At 31.6% G+C, this 22,259-nt stretch overlaps 2 protein-coding genes across 2 annotated transcripts; one reads left to right on the forward strand and one right to left on the reverse strand.

Annotated features, from left to right (window-relative positions):
* Positions 1-2,452: 2,452 nt before the first annotated feature.
* Positions 2,453-7,039, reverse strand: LOC114273292 (uncharacterized). Its single transcript, XM_028215059.2, has 8 exons — positions 6,703-7,039; positions 5,523-5,786; positions 5,357-5,428; positions 5,222-5,260; positions 4,785-4,892; positions 4,230-4,327; positions 3,699-3,810; positions 2,453-2,812 (listed from the first exon to the last, which is right to left on the reverse strand). The coding sequence occupies exons 1-8, from the start codon at positions 6,961-6,963 to the stop codon at positions 2,564-2,566; spliced, it is 1,203 nt and encodes a 400-aa protein (XP_028070860.2). The 5' UTR covers positions 6,964-7,039; the 3' UTR covers positions 2,453-2,563.
* A 7,440-nt stretch (positions 7,040-14,479) lies between these two features.
* LOC145793259 (uncharacterized) lies at positions 14,480-15,196 on the forward strand. The gene has a single exon (XM_082876041.1). The coding sequence runs from the start codon at positions 14,480-14,482 to the stop codon at positions 15,194-15,196; it is 717 nt and encodes a 238-aa protein (XP_082732167.1).
* Positions 15,197-22,259: the final 7,063 nt, after the last annotated feature.

Raw genomic sequence — 22,259 nt, forward strand, 5'->3', positions numbered from 1 at the left:
ATGGCATGACAATATACTACTTCCTACCCATACAATACAATATTCTTACTCGTCAATTTGCTAAAAAATGGTGGAAAAATTATACCATTCCTAAATGTCAATAGTCTAGACCACTTTTGAAGTATTATGAGCAGAAGGAAAAAAAAAGAACAAAAGAAAATGAGGCATCAACGAAACATGCTCCCTTTATGGCTTCTTCAAGCCCTAAATTACACAAGTCTTTTGACTATGAGAATTTCGAAGTTGAACTTAAAAAAAAAATTAAAGGATAAATATCCCTCAATATCAAAAAAAGATCTTGAACAAAAATATAAGAAGACAATCAAAATGAAGATGATTCAAATGGCAGAAAACAAAATTGTTTCTGATTCTGAAGATGATCAAGATGTACTAGAAACCATCCCACAATTCTCCAAACAAAAAGGATAATATATGTTAGTCCACCAACATTTCCAACACAATTTCCTACTTAGAGCCTTGATGATGATGATGACTATTCAGACACCTATTAAGGAATTGATGACTAATAATTTTTACAAAATGACACTCTTCTCAACCACCGACGCATCTCAACTAGATAACTGCAAAAGCAAACATTCCTAAAAACTGTAAAAGCAAATATTCTTGACTCTCCATTATCAAAAGCAAATTCTTCCTCACAATGGGACCATATTGCTCATGTGATTTTATTTCAAACTATAACTCTTCGAATTTCAAATGATTTCAAATCTGGCTTCAACTCTCTATATAAGCAACAACTCAAAATGAAGGAGGTGTCGCGAAAATTTTAGAAAAAATTATACGTTTTTGTGAACTTTACGTGAGGAGTGCATGTACGTGCTTTGCTTAATCTGTTTAGAAGAGTGTAATCTTCTGTAAGTATTTCAAGTATTGTACTCTTATTTTTTAACAATGTGAGTGTTTAAATTTATATTATTTCTTATGTCTATTCTCAATAGATTTTATTGTTTATGTTGATTAAGATATTACCAAAAATTATTAAAAGAATTAAAAACACGTTTTTCTCAATTTTGTTTTATGCCCTTAGAACATTGGGATGAACATGAACGAATTTACTATCAAATTTACAAATATCAAGAACTAATTTACTATCAAATTTACAAATATCAAGAACTACTAGATACATTATGTTCTATATAAGTCAATCTATCACTAATCACTAAGGCCATGTTTGTTTGGACGGACTGGATTAGCATTCCTATGACTAATAGTCCTAGGATTACGAATCCGTTGGATTATGTATCCTATCTTAACTAATAGTCAAGTTTAAAATAATTAGTCCGTACTTCAATTGTTTAACCAAACATCGGATTAATAATTTTATTGGACTATTAATCCAATCCCAAACTTATGTCCATCCAAACAAACATGGCCTAAGATTATATAACCTGGGACATACATTTTGCTCTGTCATTAGGACATCCTCCTCCTCAAGCTGGTGGGGTTGGTTGTCCCACACAATGATACAATAAGAGCTTCCACCATCAGCCTCGAACAATAACTTTCACCAGCTTGTAGGAATGCTCAAAGTTCCTTTTGGAAATCCTCCGCATACTGGTTAGAGTTTCCTTGTCCCTTATATGATGATGCATTGCTAGATCTGTAACATAGGCATCACTTTTACTTGAGACTACTTGTTCAAGAATGACCATTGCTAGTTTCGTCCCCTTATTATGGCCACTTGAACTTGCCTGGCCTTCCATGGGAGCAGCCTACTAAGCTTTATCGAACATGCGCAACAAATGGCCGGTCAAATTCAAAATCATCAACCAAGGTGTCGACGATCATTTGCATCAATCGGATCCAAGACTGAAAAAGTACCCAAAGGCGATGAAACAATGTGATTATCATGTTTTAAATCCTCGTGTAGCATGACCTTTATGTACCCAAATATATTTGACGGCAATGAAAAGTCTGAACCAGATGCACGGGAAGTGAAATGGCTGCCTTCTATGTTATTCTAAAAGTTGCTTGTCAAAGACACCGGATTTAATGAACTAAGGAGTTTACTAACAACACTTGAGATGATGTGGATGTGTTGGAGCCTCTTTCTTATAGAGCTGTTTAATGTGTTGCCTCTGGGCATCTGCACCATAATACTGGTGCTCTGCTTGCCTAACCTGAACCATGTACTGTCCCATTTTGATATGATTACATTCAGCCTGCTCAAAATTCTAGTCAAATTATTGTGCTCAAACTATCCCTAGGGATTTTTAAGGCATTAATGATAGGCCAAATCAATTAATTAACCATGAACTAATCAATATTTTCACAGACCATAAGATTTAAAAATTGAAGCCAAGCAAAACTGTACACATTTTGTGCTTGAGGCATTCAAATTCAGTACCCTGTGTTCAATCGTTTCCGTTCTTTTTTGTGAGGGTTAGATGGTAGCTTTGTATGCATTAACAACAATGCTAGTACTCCCGAATGCAACTTAATGATAATCGTTCATTAATTGATAAACAATAACATTGACTCATGAAACAATAGCAATAATGATTACCCAAACCCTAAAAAAGATCCCCTTTGACAAGAAATATCACTCGTCACTACTGGGGACAGTGAGGCCCTCGGTCTGCATTTGTTTATGCATCCATTGCCAGTTCTCTGGTGTCACCTCACCCCCAAGAGCCCGAATAACAGAGCCACCACTGCATGAGCCCACTTTGCAGCATTCCTCTAGGTTTAGCCCCTTTACCAATCCGTACAAAAACCCACTTGCAAACAGGTCCCCTGCCCCAGTGGCATCTATTGCCTTTGCCTCCCCAATTGCCGGAACCCGAACAATCTGAAAGAGGTAATGAAATTCTATCCATTACTTACCAAAAAGTAAAAAGATTACATCCATTAAAATAACCACAGAATCTTGATGTAAAAGTAACAAGGCGTACAAGGACAAGGACAAAGACAGAGACAGTAGACCCCATAACTGGTATTGCATTAATTCTCTCTCTCTTTTTATTTATGTTTTCTTTTCTCATCTCCTTTTTTTTGGCTACCTACTTGCAATAGTTTACTGCATTTTCAGTAAAGAAGACAGCGCCAACTGGTATGAGTCAATCAAAAGGCTTAATTGTGTTCATAAGTTAAACAATAAGTCTATGCACACAGAACCAACCACATTAAACATAAATGGAACAGTCTGAGTTCAAACTGTTTCTTTTATGATAGGTGCCACCATCTGATATGTATGGCCAGGATTTTTTGGGATGTGCTAGGATTGTTTCGGGGTTGTTTGGGATGTATGTGTAGAAAAATAGAGAAGTGATGTGAGCCAAAAAAAGATAAAAAACTAAAAAAGTGCACTTTTTTAGTGCTAATGTTCTGTAGTTAGTCCTGTGTCTGTAGACTTACTATATACTAAAAGAGAGCATATCGTATACTTAAAGTAGAATAAATGTCTTGTGTCAATCTTGTGTACTTTCCATGATCATTCGATAACAAATTCAGATTCACAATGTTTAGGACGATACCAATTATAATATCCATTCCATAAGGGGTACACGTGTGCCTTTGGAAGAGAGATTATTATAAGATTCCATGGAATAGTTTATTATAAGATTCCATGGAATAGTTACCTTTTCAAAGTTCCACAGATTATATATATATATATATATTAATATTTCTAATAACCAAAACTATGGAAGAGGAGACAAATATAACATATCACTGACCTCTTTTCCATGTTTTGCAATGCATCCATTAGAGCCTAATGTCACCACAGCCCACTGACAGTGTTTTGCCAAAAATTCAAGAGCAGACTCAAGATTGGCACCTTCTTCACCCCTACAACCGTACCAAGAGAATCAAACATCATTTACCAGAGACTGCACCAAATTCTGGGAGATTCAAGTAAAAAGAAACTTTGGGCCTGAAGGCTTAGTTTCAAGAAACGAATCCCATCATGCTTTCCATATCATCAGAAATGTTTAGAACATGTGTTCTCCTGTCATTTTTAGTAAGTTTCACCCCAAAACAATAACCAAAGACAGACGTTTCCACAAACTGGGTAATTTAATTTTTGTTCAAAAAGGAAAACGAGAATAATGAACCACACAAAATCTTGACCTCATTTTCTCATTTTTAGAACTCAGAGGGCATAAAACTATTCATGAAAATGCCAAACAGGCACTGTACAACTAGCAACTTTTGTTTCATCTCAAACTGTGGAAGCATGACGCGGGAAGGAATCAGTTGACAGTTACCTTACAAGCTCTGTTGCTTCATCCTCGTTGGCAAAGCAAAGGTCTATATTCCCCGACTCTAGCAGCTGTAGGAGTTGCAATCTGAACTTCCGAACCATCTGATAAAAATATCAGATCATAAACCAAACACAATTTTCTTTGCAACTAAAACCGATAAAGAAAGTAAACAAATGCCAAATGAAATATAACGATGTGACATTGCTTACAAAGCAAATAAAGACCAGTCTTTTCTGTCCACAGGATTCGTTATGGGATTTTCAGGAATAAACTTATTTTGATTTCCTTAACATAATTTCTTCATGTTTTCCATTAAAAAAGATAGAATTTTGTTCCGTCGAGATTCAAAGAACAATTCTTCTACTTGCATAGAAACTAATTACAGAATCAGACAACAACCCTCTCATATAGGTGTCATGTGACACATGTGAGAGGGTTGTGTCCAATTTTGTGATAGATTTCTGTGTGTATAGACTTGTCTTCAAATAAAATAGGTAAACAAAGTGGAGTGCCCTCTTGTTCCAGGTACATGGTACAAGCATTCATAGAAATTATTACCTCAAAACTGGCCAAATCAAGGGATACTAGAACACCCTCCTGTTTGGCAATTCGAATAGCAGCATGAATAATTTCCAAATTAGATATCGCATATCTGAGTACCAACCACTGTAACATAAGACACAGAAGCAAATAAGCTGCGAAGACTCTGGAGGGTACCACCATTCAGAAGCTCCAGATCAATGCTGATAAGTAAGAAAACCAAGTTTATTGAGGGCATGATAGATGTGTATTGTATCTAGGGTTATCATTAAATATAAGGCGACATCTTCTCTTCAAAGTGTAGTTTGACATTTGATTTGCAAAATAGTCATCTAGGGCAAACTTTAGTCCAATATTAGTTTACAAGTATTTAACATATTACATAAAGATGAAGAACACTTCTCATAGGCAGACATAAATCAACATAAACCTAGTTTGATAAAAAGGTGCTTTACCTTGGAACCTCTAAAATCCTCTCTCATTAGTGCATCTGCCTGACAAAAGAAAATATGATAAAAACAGTGAGCTTTACACTCCTAACATGAAATCTCAACATCTTTAACAATCATGAACTAGATAAAAACATCCACCTGAATCTTAGCAGCATTTGAGAGACACGGTCGCATTGTACGATTGGCCAACTCGTCAACAAGGCAAACACACTGTGCCATACCATAAATTTGAGTACTAAGCATCCAAAAGCTTAATGAAATATATGAAAGAACTAGTCCACTTCTGTGATAGTATGAAGCTCACCTGAGCAGTGGATCCTTTCTTCATCCTCAATCTCGAGATGTTCACTCCATACAACCTCATGTTACTCACAAACAATTTTCCTTGCTCATCATCCCCACAGGCTCCAATTATACCACAAGAGACCCCAAAGCCAGCAGCCAAGCCTCTAATAGTATTAGCAACACTGCCCGCGGCTATCGTTTTTACAGGAGATGAATCATCGGGGGATGAGAGAATATGAATTTTCACTTCACTCAATATATGCTCAAGCTCTTCAATTTCAACCTACATGGGATAAATAGAAACAAATTATATTTTACACAACCTACCAATTGAATTTCATCATAGTTGGGATCTTCCCGACATAGTGAAAACAAATGTTACATTACAGATGATATATTTGATTCAGCATTGTAAAAGCACTTGATGAAAAGAAGTCAATAGACCAATCTAGTGAATATAAGTACAAAAGAGAAGATCAAATCTAAAAAATTAAATGCTAAAAATTTACAAACCAAATACCATGCACAACAACCAAATAAAGCTGTTATTAAATGCTCCAATGTTAAAAAGGCATGCTAAAAATAGCATTCTCTTTGTATGCCCACTAATGCCACCATGGGTAAAATATTTCGTAGTTTGCTTACACAAAGTAACCATTTCTGCCAATTCTACAGAATCCCAATGACCATAAGGTTGCATTTGGATTTATCGGTTTGAAAAGAATGGATTTGGCATTAATAATTTGACGGAGTATTAGCCGTCAATTCAATGTAATATTTTAGATTTAGATGTCAAGAATGGGTTTGAGAACTTTATATTGACGCAATTCAAGTAAAAAATTTTCACCAAGTTATTTTAATTCCTTCCATAAAAGATTCCATTTGAACAAGAATCTCAACAAAATACACCTTGCAGCACATACTTTAGACTCATCAATCTACCTTCTAGAGCTAATCTTCTTATAATTTTATAAAATTCACACCTCAAATCCCTTCATTTGAAATTCACTCATCCAAATGGAGCCTAAGGGTTTAGTGGGTGCCATTCACAGATTTAATTTTTGACAACAGTCAATTCAGCTCAGTTAAAAATATAGTCAGACATCATGAACACAACCGAAAAAATAATAATAATTGCTTTGATTTTACAGATGTAAAAGCATAATTAAAAACTGAAATCTTGAAAAATCTTGGGTTACCGGGAAGGAGCCACCAGACTCGCCGGAAATTTGAGAAAGTAGAGACCAATCGACCTTGGCTATGTGGTCGATGAGGGCAGAGGGTTGGAGTCCTAGTATCACTGGAGGATTAACAGCACCTGAATCTTCTCCACCATTGCAGTGGTTGTTAGACAGGTATTCCATACCCATTTTTGGTGGCTCTCCTCTCTCTCTCTCTCTCTCTCTCTTCCCAAGAATTCCTGCCTCAAGCTTCTTCCCTCCTCCTCTCCCTCTATGCATATATATATATGTGTGTATGTACAGACTGTAGATTCAGCAAGCAGGGTACTACACCTGTTTGGCTCTTAGCCCTTTTTTTTGACTTTTCTTTGGGTTTAGAATTTATAAAAGAATAAAATAGATTAAAATATTTAATAAGAGAAAATATTATATTAAATTTATAATTTTTTTAATTTTTTTTTCATAAATCTTACATTTAATTATAAAAAAATTTAATTATTTTTTCAAATATAAAAATTTTAACTTATTAAAATAATTAAAAACTAAAATAATTTACTAAAATAGCTAACTTCCCAAACAAGACCTTAGTTTTACTTTTTTTTTTTGTGTAAATGATAAATTACACTCACCTCCAATAAAATTTTGAGAAATTACAATAAATTTTAGAATTTTAACATAATTATATTAAATATTTTTAAAATTTTAATTCAAGTCTCATTTTTATTAGTTAATTGTTAATAATATGAATGAGAAAATATTGCCGTTGTTTTTATACTAATGTGCATATTTTTATTTATTTATTCTTTATTCTTATATCTTTGCATGTCTATTAATTTTGATTCTATTATCTTATTAAAAGAGAAATTATAGTCATTATACAAAAATTATAATTTTTTTTTTTTTGTATTTTCTTTACATTTCAAGAGAAATTAGTGTAATTTACTTTTTTATAAATTATATAATTTATTATATCTACCTATTTTTAAGCTTGGGCCTACTGGGATATAAATCCATTTACAATTAGGATAGTTAATTGTTAAAGGTACGACTCAGTTCATTAAATAAATAAATAAGCTTAAACTCATTTAGTTTACAAATCAAACACGAGCTTCAACATCCTCGTTTGTTATCTTTAAATTTATAAAACTACAAATAAAATAAATTATTTAATTCCAAGTCAAGATATTTATTTTAGATTACTTAAACAAACAAAAAATAAAATAAAAAAAAAAGTTATTAACAAAATTTTAAAAATTCCATATTGATTGTTAGCTTTAAACTGACTTTTTTTTTTCCCCAATTTTTTTATTTAATTTTTTAAAATCTGTGTCAAATTTTTTATTTTATTTTTATACCTTTAAATTCCTCTAGATTGAATGATTCTAAGATTTAAAAAAAAATAAAATTGAAAGAATTAAAAAAAATATTAAAGAAATTTGATTTTTTTTTTTTTTTGTTTTGTTTTGTCCAAAGAAAACACTAAAATCAGTTGTTTTCATTTAATGATTTTTTAAAAATAATTATTTAAACAATACTAGTACATCACATAAAATATTGCATAAACTATTATTTCTCTCACAAAAGTAGCCGATTCTGTATAAATCATGTAGGGGATCCACCACCTCTACAAGAGATATGTTGATTTATGTGTCGTTTTATGCGATACCTATAAATTTACTGCACAAATTAAAAGTCAAAAATTATTATAATTGAGAAATATTTAAATTAAATTTGAACAAATTCATTAAACAATAAGAATTATAATGTACACATGACAAACAAAAGATAAAGAACCTTGACATTCATGAGAACAGAAAAGAAAGAAAAACCTTCACATGCTTGAGATATCATAGGAACAAGAGTAATAATATAGCTTATAATGCTAAATCAGCATGCATAGTAAGCAAAATCATACGAAAAGAAAAGACGGATACGAAATAGCCATAACAAATGTGTCGAATGGACATCAAGTGGTTGATATTATTCCTCCAAGATCAAAATTTCTTGTTTCAAAAGGCGAAACTATTAAGGAGTAATATCATTTCATTATTATTCACAAATTCTAAACCAACTCATCTTCAAATATTAGTCACTTTTTCAATTTTATCAAATAGTCATTTATTCATTTATTTTTTGTGAAGAAAAAGAAAGAGAAATAAGATAAAAAAATATTGAATTCAAAGGGACAAGATTTAAACATAGGCATCACATTTTAGTCAGGAATCATGCATAAGGAATCATCTCATACTACAAGCCAACTCCTTACACTCCATTTTGATAGGGTGATTTGGTGAAAAACGAAAATAAATAATATACTTTGTTCATGTTTAGTTTGTAAATTGAATGAGAAAATGTGAGAAATTATAAGAAATTGTGAGAAAATAACTCTCTTATTTTACTGTTTTCATTTTTAACCAAAAGTGGGAAGATTTGTTGAGGGGAAACTTCATTAATTAGTTGTATAATTTTCATGATATCAATATTGTCCATTAAAATATAAATGAAGAAAAAAAAATTTTCACATGTTTTGTTTTCTTACTCATCTAAACATGATAGTTAAGAAAATATGTATATATATATATATATATATTTTAAATTTGGCCATAAACCTCTCCTACCTTCCCTTTCTTGTTTAAAGGACAAAAAAAAAATTTAAAAAAAAAAAATTAGTACTTTCAAAACAGCCTCATAATTAAAAAGTCCTGTATAAAGGATAAAATTTATTATTTAAATATTTTATTTTATCATTATACCTTCTCTTTTTTCTCTTTCTTTTACATCTCTCTCTCTCTCCACCAACTCGATGGTTGTTCATCGTCATCACCATTTTCATCGTTTATCGGCGTCATTCATCCTCACCGTCGGCCAGCAACCACCATTGTTACCGTCAAACTACCACCATCATCTCAAATTTTATACTTACGAACTCATATTTGAGATCAATAATTTCAATTTTGAGAGTAAAAAAAAAAAAACTTGGATTTGATAGAAAAATAAGAAATCGAGATATTGCACTGAAAAATCAAGAGTTTTTTTTTTTTTGTTCATAGATCTAAAAGTAAAATTTGATTATGATTCGTTCATTTAATATATACTCTGTTTTTGTAACAGTAAAATTTTACTACAAATAACAACATGCTAATCTACTTGACGACAATAAAATTTTATTTTGAATTATAATAAATTTTACTCTGAATTTACTCTAAAATAAGTTACAATGATGGCTTTGTAGGAGAGTGTTGTGTCATAAATAGAGTAAAATTTTACTGTTAGAAGAACGAAACATCATGAGAAGAAGATAGAGAGATAGAGAAAGAGAAAGAATTTCATGGTGAGTGGCGGTGGCGCCAATGGACAGCGACAATGATGCTGATGAAGAGCAACGGTGATAAAAGTAAGACAGAGAAGAGATTAAGATGAGAGAGAGTGTGATTGAAATTTGATACACATAGGGCTATTTTGGGAACTTGGCTAAAAGTCACTTTTTTTTGTTAGTAGCAAAAGTCAAAAGTTGGCTTTTTTGGCTTTTTTTTCATTTGGCAAGTTGGTTTTTAGCCAACGGTGAAATTATAATTTTACCCCTCATGGGTCACAATGTGTTACATAGGTTCAGTTGTAAATATTTTAAATAAATGGGGGTAGTTTAGTCATTTTATTATGATTTGACATCATAAACAAATATTAATCAAAAAAGTCAAAAGTCACTTTTTATCAACTTCCCAAATCATTTGTCTAAAAAAGCCAAAAGCTTAGTTAAAAGTCAAAAAGCCACTTTTTACCATCTTCCCAAAACAATATATATATATATATATATAAAAGTGGAGCGACGTTGACCCCTGACTTTTCTTTCCTTTTTTTTGTGTTTTTGTGGGTTGGGTCATACTCTTACGTACAGTGCCCACGTAATTATTGTTGGGTTGGGTCTTGCTCACCACACTGACACACACCACATGCACTTTTCTTTTTTTTCTTTTTTTATTTTTTATTTTTAAATCCCAATCCCAACCAAATATTAATACATAATTTTTTTTAGATAAATACACACAATTCTAATTATGGTAAGGTTAAAATTCTAAAATCTTAAAAGTGTATGAAATTCTTTTATATTTTATTTATTTACAGTACTTGTTAAATATTTTTGTATTTTCTTTGTTTTCTTTGTCTCCCTTTATTGTTATGGTGCCGTTTGGTAACATTTACATTTTCAGTTTTCTATTTATATTTATAAAAATTTAAAAAACTCAAACAAAAACTTGTTTGGTAAAATTTTTTATTTATAAATAAGTGGTCTCAGTTTATAAATTTGGCCAAAAAATGAAAACACAAAAAATGTATTTCCATTTTGAGTTTTCAGTTTTTTTTTTTACCACCCAACACTAGCCACCACCCACCATCATTTTCCACCACCGTCTTTTGCCACCACCGCCCACCACCCATCTGCCATCCACTCGCCACCACCACCTACCTATCATCCACCCATCACCACTCACCACCCGTCACTACCATCCACCACCCGCCACCACCACCCGCCATCTACTTGCCACCACCACTCACCACCCACCTGCCATCACCATCCACCACCCGCCACCACCAGCCACCTGCCACCCACCCGCCACCACCACCGCCGCCGCCGCCCACCACCATCACCTACCACCCACCTGCCATCACCGCCCACCGCCCACTACCCACCATCACCACCACCCACTCACTACCACTTACCACCCGCCACCGTCACCCACCCACCCACCATTACCACCACCACCACCGCTACCACCCATTCGCTACCACCCACTACCCGCTACCGTCACCCACCCACCACCACCACCATTACCCGCCACACATCCGCTACGCACCTACCACCACCACCAAACACCCACCACCACTACCACTCACTCGCTACCACCTACCACCTACCACCCGCTACTGTCACCCACCTACCTACCACCACTACCAGCCACCACTCCCCCACCAGTCGCCATCCGCCACCCATCTACCACCACCACCTGCCACCACCCTCCACCACTTGCCATCCGCCACCCACCTACCACCACCACCCGCCACTATCACCCACCCACCTACCATCACCACCCACCCACCACCACCCGCCATCCGCCATCCGCCACCCATCTGCCACTACCACCTACTCGCTGCTACCCACTACCTGCCACCATCACCCACCCACCCACCGCCCACCCACCTGCCACCGCCATCCACTCGTTACCACCTATCACCCGCCACCGTCATCCACTCACCCACCCACCCACCACCACCACCACCACCGCCACCTACCAGCCACCACCACCCACCCACCACCACTCACCAACACCCACCTGTCACTACCACCCGCCACCACCACCCACTCGCTACCACCCGCCACCTGCCACCGTCACCCACCCACCCACCACCACCACCAGATACACACCACCCACCGTCACCACTTTCCACCACCGTCTTCCGCCGTCACTTGTCATTTCTCACACTTTTTTATATTTTAAATTTTTTTTAAACATTTTGTCAATTACCAAATGCGTTTGTAGTTTATGTTTTTCTAAAAATAAACAAAAAATAAACAAAAATCAGTTTATAAAATTTTTGTAAATATGAACTGAAAACGTAAACGTTACCAAACACACCCTATGTAATTTATCGACTCGTGATTTACCAGATTAGGATCACATAACACAGATTTGGGACCACACTACAACCTTGATGTCTTCTCTTTATTGTTTACAGGTAACTTTTTTATTTTTATTTTTATTTTTTTAACTTTTAAATAAAAATTATGAGTATTAATATATAGTTATTTGTTAAGTTTTGATTTGTAAAATTTTTTTGTTTGTTATTATTTATATTAAAATAAGAGATTTTGATATGCTAAAATTATGAGTCTTAATTGGTGGTGATTTATATTAAAATTAGGGATTTTGGTTTGTTGTTGTTTGTGCTGAAATTAGGGATTTTATTTGTGCTAAAATTAAAAATATTAATTTGCAGCGATTATTATTTAAATTAAGGATTTTGATTTGTTATAATTTGTGCTAAAATTAGAAATTTTGATTTGTTGTGATTTGTGCTAAATTTAAATTTTTTGATTTGTATTAAAATTGGAGATTTTGATTTGTGAGGGTTTGTGATTTTGATTATGGATTTTTATTTTGATTTTTAGTTTTTTCAAATAGCCATGGAGAAATATTTCAAAAGAAAATCATAATTGGAATCATCTCTTCCTCAAAAAGAAGTCGCCTAGAAATCAACTTAGTAGACCTTCCTGCAGATCTAAGATTACGGCCTCGGATTATGGACTATAATGCTAATGATCGAGACCAAATTTGTAGGACATATCTACAAAAAGGTCATTGTCAACCTCATGATCATAATTTTCTACAAAAATCATTTGGACAAAAACTTTGGCGATTTAATCAGGCTTGATTTAGTAAATTTTCTAATTGGTTGGAGTATAGCGTAACAAAAGATGCAGCATTTTGCTTATGTTGTTTTCTTTTCAAACCCGATATTAGAGATCAAACTGGTGGTGATTCTTTTTTTGGTGAGGGTTTCTCAAATTGGAAGAAAAAAGAAAAAATTCAAACTCATGTTAGAGGTCCCAATAGTGCTCATAATCAAGTTTCGAGTAAATGTCAAGACTTGTTAAATCAAAACCAACATATTCAAACGATTTTTTTCAAACAATTTGATCAAACTTGAATTGAGTATCGAACCCGTTTAAATACATCTGTTGATTATGTCAAATTTCTTCTAAAACAAGGACTTGCGTTTCGTGGACATGATGAATCTGAAAATTCAAGTAACCAGGGAAATTTTCTTGAACTTTTCAAGTTTCTTGCTAATCATAATGAAGATGTCAAAGTCGTTGCATTGAGCAATACTCCACAAAATCTCAAGTTGACATCTTTTGATATTCAAAAAGGCATTGTAAATGTGGCTGCATTTGAAATTATCAATGTGATTATTAGAGATCTTGGTGATGCACTTTTTTCTATTTTGATTGATGAAGTCTGTGGCATATCAATCAAGGGGCAAATGGCAGTTGTAATATGATATGTTGACAAAAAAAGCCAAGTGATTGAGCGCTTTTTGGATATTGAGCATGTTGCTAATATGAATGCTTTCTTACTCAAACAAGCTGTGAAAAATTTATTCTCCAGACTTGGATTGAGTATTTCCAGATTGTGGGGTCAAGGCTATGATAGGGCTAGTAATATGCAAGGTGAGTTCATTGGTCTTAAAACACTTATACTGAAAGAGAATCCTTATACATATTATGTTCATTGTTTTGCTCATTAATCGCAATTGACACTTGTAGCCGTGGCAAATAATCATAATCAAATTGCTTTCTAATGTGGTGAATGTTGTTGGAGCATCATGTAAACGCCAAGATATTGTTAGGGAGAAGTAAGCTGCAAAAGTTGTTGAGGCACTTAATACTGGAGAGCTATCTAGTGGGCAAGGCTTAAATCAAGAAACTAATCTTAAACGTGCTGATGATACACGTTGAGGTTCACACTATGGTACTTTAGTCAACTTGGCTAGTATGTTTTCAATAGTGATTGATGTGTTTGAAATGATTTCGGAGGATGGTTCAAATTCAGAACAACAAGCAGAAACAAATGTATTGTTGGGCTCAATTCAATCATTTGAGTTTGTATTCAACCTTCATTTGATGAAAACGATATTGGCTATTATAAGTGAGTAATCGCAAGCACTACAAAGGAAAGATCAATATATTGTTAATGCCCTGAATTTAGTTCAAATTTCTAAAGTACGACTTCAAAAGATGAGGGAGAGTGGGTGGATATCTTTACTTGATGATATTTTGTCTTTTTGTGAAAAGCATAAAATTGATGTTCCCCAAATTGATGATATGTTTGTAGCTCGAGGGAGAAAAAAGCGCAATGCTCAAGAAATTACAAACTTACATCACTATCACACTGAGTTATTCTACACTGTTTTGGATATGCAAATTCAAGAACTAAATGCTCGTTTCACTGAGTTGAACACTGAGTTATTAATTTGTGTGGCATGTTTGAATCCATCTAACTCTTTCTCTAGTTTTGACAGGAAAAAGTTAATTTATCTTGCTGAATTTTATCCTAAAAAATTTTCTTCATTGGAGTTCATGGTACTTAATGATCAACTTGATACATATATTATCGACATGCTATCCAGTAATGAGTTCTCAATGTTGAATGTAATTGCCGATCTTGCTAAGAAAATGGTGGAGACTAGAAGAGACAAAGTAGATCCATTAGTGTATTTGCTCTTGACCTTAGCATTAATCTTACCTGTTGCAACCGCTACTGTTGAGAGGGTATTTTCAGCTATGAATATTGTGAAGAATCAGTTGCGGAACCGAATGGGTGATGAATGGATGAATGATAGCTTGGTTGTCTACATTGAGCGGGATATTTTTGACGGCATTGACAATGTTACTATATATCATGGAAAGATTTCAAAAGATGAAAACTCGTCGGGGTCAATTGCAAAAGTTTAAAATTAAAAGCTTTTTGTAATGAATATTAATTTTTAATGTTTAATATTAGCTTGAAAAATTATTATTATGTTATTGTTATTGATTGGGGAAGAAAAATTTTGAGATTATAATTAATAGGTGTCCCTTATATTAAATTCCTGACTTTGCCACTGTATATATATATATATATATATATGAGGATATTATAGTAAAAGAAATAAAATTTAAAATATTAGAGATTTTGAAAAGATCTATATAATTCTTACCATTTTGAAGGACAAGTTAGATACTGAGAGGTCTATCACTAAATTTTCTCTTTCTTTTTTTTTTCTCTTTTTTTTTTTTTTCACCTAAATAAGAGAACACAAAATATATATATATATATATATTTTTTGTTCTACATCACAATCCAAACCGAATGTTAAGTCTTAAATAATCAAATTTTAGTTGATGACGAGATTCATTCAAAAACTTTTTTATTCTTTAGGGTAAACAAAAAGAGACAGAGGAAAAGCAATGACAGCAGATGGAACAATGGGATACGGTGGCCGGGCGTGACCAGCCGTATACTTCCATTAATTATTTCAAATGTCACCATATCCAAACAACTAGACATTTCCATTTATTATTATTATTTGTTTTTTCAAAAAAAGCACTTTTGTTCCATTACAATCTCATTCACTTCTCAATCATTCATTCTCTTATCTCAAGTTGCATATAATTGTTTTTATTTTATTTTATAATATTCAATGCCTTTAGTCTTTTTCTATGCAATCTTGTATTGTTGGGTGATGCATCTTACCATAGTTGAATATTCTCTTTTTACCAATCATTTTTTTTAAAACAACTATGACAATTCCTTGTTTTTGTCTATGTTCCTTCAAATTTCTCTCTATGCCAAAACCATTCATTGCTTCTTCTACATAGAACTAATTAACAAAGAAAAAATTAATAAATGCACAAGAAATAGGGATGTAAAAAAAAATTGAAAAAATAGATCAAATCAATTGAATCGGACCGAATTGGCTATTTGATTTGTTTTTTAACAATCGGTCTGTGCGATTTTGTAATTTGATTTTTTTTGACTTTCAGTTCGGTATCAGTATCGGTTCAAACACCTTATGCACCTAATTAAATAGAAACCGACCGCTTCAACATATATTGTATTTATAATATATATCTAGGGTAAATTACAAATACACCCCTTGAGGATTGATTAAAATATGAATCGGTCCCTATGATTATGGAAATTACATTCCATCTCCTGAGATTTCTAATTTCATAACAAATCGCCAATTTTATTAATAAATCATCAACTCAATTAATAGTTTTTAATGATGTTAAAAATATGTTTCAATTAATAATTTAGGTGATTTTATTATTGTATAGGAGAACAATTATGAATTTTATTTTTTTAGTTAATTCTATCAAATAAAAATTTTAACAAGAGGTATTTATAATTTTTCAAACCATAGGGGACAATTTGCACTTTAAGCAAACCTCCGGGGGGGTGTATTTGTAATTTACCCATATATTTATAATCTAATAATATAATGATATATAAAAGTATAATAAATTATTAACCTTATCTCTATAACCTAAGTTTGTAAATTCTTCTTATATATAATTTTAATTCTAACTCATTATTCTTGAAATCTTAGTATTTTTTTTAAAAAAAAAATGTTTGTTTTTTCGTTAATATAGGAATTGAAAATATTTATCAAATGGATGGATTGGATATGTTTAAAGCAATGGATAAATAACTAATTCAATATTTTTATATATATTAGTGACTAAACTAAAAAGTTCCTCAATTTTTAAAAGTTCTAGACCGATTAATTGCACTGAATCGAACTGTCTCAATCGATTTGGTTCGGGACGGTTTGATGGGAGAAGTAATCTGTATCGGTGTTCAGAATAATAAAATCAAAATTATCAGTTTGGTGATAATTTCTACTTAAATACTGACTGTATAGAACCGATTACATCCCTAACAAGAAGCAATACTGTATGTCATTTATCAATTGGCATCTTATATGTTGTCTTCTAAAATATTGATTATTAAGTTAGATTATGATATAGGTTTGTTCAAGGAGTATTAACATAGAGAACAAAACTTTGCATTTCTCTACTTTGGCCTTACAGGTCGCTAGTATGCGGTTATTTTGTCAATTATGATGCCAAGAAAACGGTTCACTAGGAGAACAAGAAATGATATTCTCATTCTATTATTAGGTCAGTTAAGTATTATTCACCTTGTTTGTTTTTACTTTTCAAAAAATATTTTTCAGAAAATTATATTTTCTTATTTTTCGTGTTTTTTTATTTTTACTGAATGTTTTTAATATTTTAAGCAATTTTTTTACTTTTTAGACACAACTAACATAAATACACCTAAAAAGTAAAAAAATTATAAAAAAAATCTTTTAAAAATTCACTAAATACCAAAAATACAAAAAAAAATACAAAAATTCAGTACATTTTTTGTATTGTTATGTATTTATTAATTTTTTAAAATATTTTTTCATAAATTTTTTACTTTTTAGATACATCTAAGTAAGGTGCATCTAAAAAAGTAAAAAAAATATTTAAAATTTAAAAAATATTCATTAAAAAGAAAAAAGTACGAAAATCAAAAAAGTTAATTTTTAAAAAACTTAATTCAAAAAATTCAAACCAAACACACTGAATGTTTTTGTCATCTAATCTCTCACAAGAAAACATGAGAAATTATAAATAGAGCTTGATATATCATTACTCAAAATTTACTAATACCAGCATACTAATTATAAGAACAAACAAAATAGGTAGAAAAATGGTAGGTAATCAAGTCCTAGAGTATAGGCGGAATGAATGGGTGCTTAAAATTTTGTCAATTATGTGGCTCAAGGAGTAGGCAACTTAAGTGTTTGCCTAGAACTCCAAGTAGAGGAGGACCCATTTATTAGAATATTTTTCACTAGACAATGGTCACGTTTGTTTGGTGAATAAGTTGATGAGATTATTAGTGAGAGAATAATTAGTGAAAGATTGTTAATGTAAAGATTGTTAGTGAGGAGTGTGTTTATTTTGATGATAATATGAGAGATGGTTAGTGATGAGATTATTAAATTATTTTGATATAAAATAAATAAATAAATTATTTTTATATTAAAAAAATTAAAACAAATATTAAAACAAACAGGTGCATTTGGTTAAATTTATATATATATATATATATATATAAAATAGACTCAATCCCTTCACTATTTTCCTAATCTCATCCAAAACTCATCCAAGCTAATCCCCTACCGAGGGGGACTACTAAACCCCGTAGACTATCAATCTGTCCTTTCATTTCATTATCAAACATGCTGTGGATGGGACCCACAATCATGGTGGTCTAATCTGGCCACTCAAGTTGCGAAACCAACATAGCTAATATGTATATACATAAATAAAATCAACAAAAACAATTGTCCTAAATTGAAATAGTAACCAAAAATATGAAATCTTACATATTTTAATTTATTAATTCTCAAAATTATTTTAATTGTAAAGGTTAAGAATATTGAGACCTCGTTTGGAAAGTAATAGTTTTAACCTAAAAACTAAAAAGTTATTAAAAAAATTAAAAAACCTATAACCTATATAAAAAAGTTAAAGATTATTTTTTTTATCTACTTTTTGCACATCTTTTCATAAAAAAACTAAAAAGTTATTCCAAACTTATAAGTTTTTTAATCTCATATTTTAACTAAAAAGTCAAAAAATTACTAAAATAAACTGTTCCCATACGAGGCCAAGTGATTGTTAGCAAGAAAATGTAAAATTATATGGGAAAATTACCCACACATCCTATTTGAAATATGTGTACACTATTTAATCTAACAACTTTTTGAGTAGACCCAAAAGTCCTACTTTTTCTCTCGCTCTCTCTCTCTCTGCTTTTTACCTCACTCTTTACGTTTTCCTCTCTCTTTTTTTTTCTGCATTTTCCTCTCATCTTCTTTGTCATGGACGACGACCGGTGATCATGTCTTTCTTATTTTCTTTCTCTTTCTAATATATAGTTACCGGTGACCGATGACCACCATTGATCGGTGTTCACCGGCAACCACCAACCATCAAAATCAACTCGTGACTTCATCCCCATCAACGGCGAAGAAGATAAGTAGATCTATTCAAAATTGATGAGTAGATCTACATGAGATCCGACTAGACTTAAACCAAAATAGTTCCCGGGAGTACAATATTCTTTCTATATCTATTCTTTCCTTCGATTTCTCAACTTTTCTACATTTTCTCTATTACACAAGTCTATTTTTCTGTTTTAATGGAAAAAAATTTCAAATTTTGAATAAGTTGTTTTCGAGTATTAGTTACAGGCGGTGAAAACTGTAAAATTTTACAGTTTCAATTTTTTTTGGTGCTGGAATGAATCATGGTTTAAAACTGTAAAATTTTGCAGTTTCATAACATTCTTTAGAACTATAAAATTTTGTAGTTTCATAACATGTTTTTCAGTTTGATTAATAAGAATAAATACTTAATAGCTTTTTGCTCTGAAACTGTAACATTTTACAGTTTCAAAACTTGCTTTTCAGTTTGATCAATATTGGAGATTATTTACTTAAACTCTACAAAAATTGAAAAATAACATATGTTTTTCCCATTGTTGCTGTTTTTTGTCGTTACATTTTTTTCTTTCTTTTAGTTTATCAATATTTAACACATTTTGCTATGTTTTTTCGCTCTAATTTTTTCATTTATTATTTTTTTTGGACAATATTCTGGACATTCTGGTGAGTCTCCAATGATGTTCTTAACATCCAGTCAACGTTCTGGATATTCCGGTGACTTCCAATGGCGTTCATAACAGTTCGGCGAACTTCCGGCGACTTCCCGGCAATACTCCGGTGACTTCCAGTGATACTCCGACGGCTTCCCGATGATGTTAAACATTCCGGTGAGTCTCCGGTGAGCGTCTGACAGAAATTCGACGGTAGTGGGATGTAATAGTATTTATAATTTTTTTGTAACAATTAAAGATATATATGACAAATTAGTACAAGTATTTTGTTTTGAGATTATATGGGTTTTAAACTTTGTATATGAGACTTATTGGTAAGTTTCTCAAATTATAATAAAAATAATAATTTTGTTTGCCAATGTCATGAATTTTAAGTAAAAAATAAGAATTACAATCTAAAATTTTATTAAGAGCCCCAATTAGATTTTTTGGCATTGTCTTGAGTCTCAAATAGAGTTGGGGCGTCTCTGGGGAGAGGGGTGGGTGTCGATCACCCGACTAATCTGGATAAATTTAGGAGAGCGACAAACTTTCTTCAAAGTTTGAATCTACGATTAGAAAAAGGGTAAAAGTCTATCCTATGCTCCTATTATAAATTGGTATAATTTTATTATAAAATTTTATAATATTTATTATAAAATGTGTAATATCGTGATAAATTAGTGTAACAAAAAATATCATAATCAAATCATAAATTTTTGTAACATTAATTACAAAATTATAAACACTTTATTTTACTAATTTGTGACGATATTACATATTTTTTATACTAATTTATAATGAAATGCATATAGTATGCAATTCTAAAGAAGGGCACACGATAGACTTTTCTTTTAAAAAAAAAATATTGAAAAAAACGTGTTTGATTCTGTGGAATCTGTTCCATTTGAATATTTAATTTTTTTTTTTTTTTAGATCTATGTGAAGATTATTTATAAAAATAATTAAATTGATATGTTAATTATAAATGTATAATTATTTTTTTAATATTTACTTTCGAGTAAATAGAAAACAAATATTGCTTTGAAAGTAATTATTCATTTTTAAAGACAACGAAATCATATGATTATGATTATCAAATTTTTTATTTTTATTTTTATAATTGATCTACTCACAAATAATAAAATAAACAATTTTAATTATCAAAGTAAGTATAACTTATTAACTAATTAGATTTTTTTAGTCAATTAATAGGAAAGTAATCACAAATATGAGAAATATTATATCATCAATAATTAAACAGATTACAAGCTCATAATGATTAGTCCATAATAACTAGAGAGTCAACAAAATTTACCTAACAATTAGTTACTAAGCCTTCAAACCTAACAACCATTCAACTACTACTTATATACAATCTTCCATAATAGAAGAATAATTACAAGTATGAGAAATATTATATCATCAATAAAATAAACTACTACCTACAATAACTAGAAAGTTAATAAAGTCTTCCTAACAGTCAATTACCAAGCCTGCTTAGGGGTGGTTTCGAGTTTACTTATTTAGTGAATTTTTAACTTTTTACAAAAAAAAAAAAAAAATGTATAAAAAAATATAAAAATAATGTGATAACTTATAATAAATAAGCAAATAAGTGAACTTGCCAAACAATCCCTCAACTAAAGCCCAACAACCACACTATTACTACTTACCTAACTATCTACATACAACCCCATAATACAACCCCATAATGGAGCACAACTCCAACAACTACTCTACTATTTACCTAAACTCTAGGAAAGAAATAAACAATCATCCAAGAGTCATTCTACTACTACTTACATACAACTCTCATAATTAATATATATCACCCCAAAAAATATTAAATTCTTCTACATAAAAGTTCAATATGAAATCTCACACCACAAACAAAATACCCTGATTCAACCTACCTTTTGTTTTTGGAATGAGCTAATTTAGCTTGACTTTTTAGGTTTTTTTTTTTATAAATTATTTTAGTCTTTAAAAAAGTTGTGTTTCGGATAAATTTTGACTCGTTTTTTTTAATTGATTTGATGGTTATGAGAAAAAAAATAAAATAATTATAATTTAAATGTGATATTTTGTCTTATATTAACTAAATTAGTCTATTTTTTTCTTTATTGAATAATTTAGGCAAAATAACGCATGTTAAACGAAGCCCTTAGATAGGATCCTATAAAAATAGAAAAGAAAAAACTACTATGTCCATATTTACTTAGGGGTTATTTGTGATGATCTAAACAAGAATATTTTTAACTTTTTACGAAAAGATGTGTAGAGAAGTGACTTTACTAAAAAAAAATAAAA

This window comes from Camellia sinensis, chromosome 6 (genome assembly GCF_055761805.1).
Source record: "Camellia sinensis isolate YWXY chromosome 6, ASM5576180v1, whole genome shotgun sequence".
Lineage (NCBI taxonomy): Eukaryota > Viridiplantae > Streptophyta > Magnoliopsida > Ericales > Theaceae > Camellia > Camellia sinensis.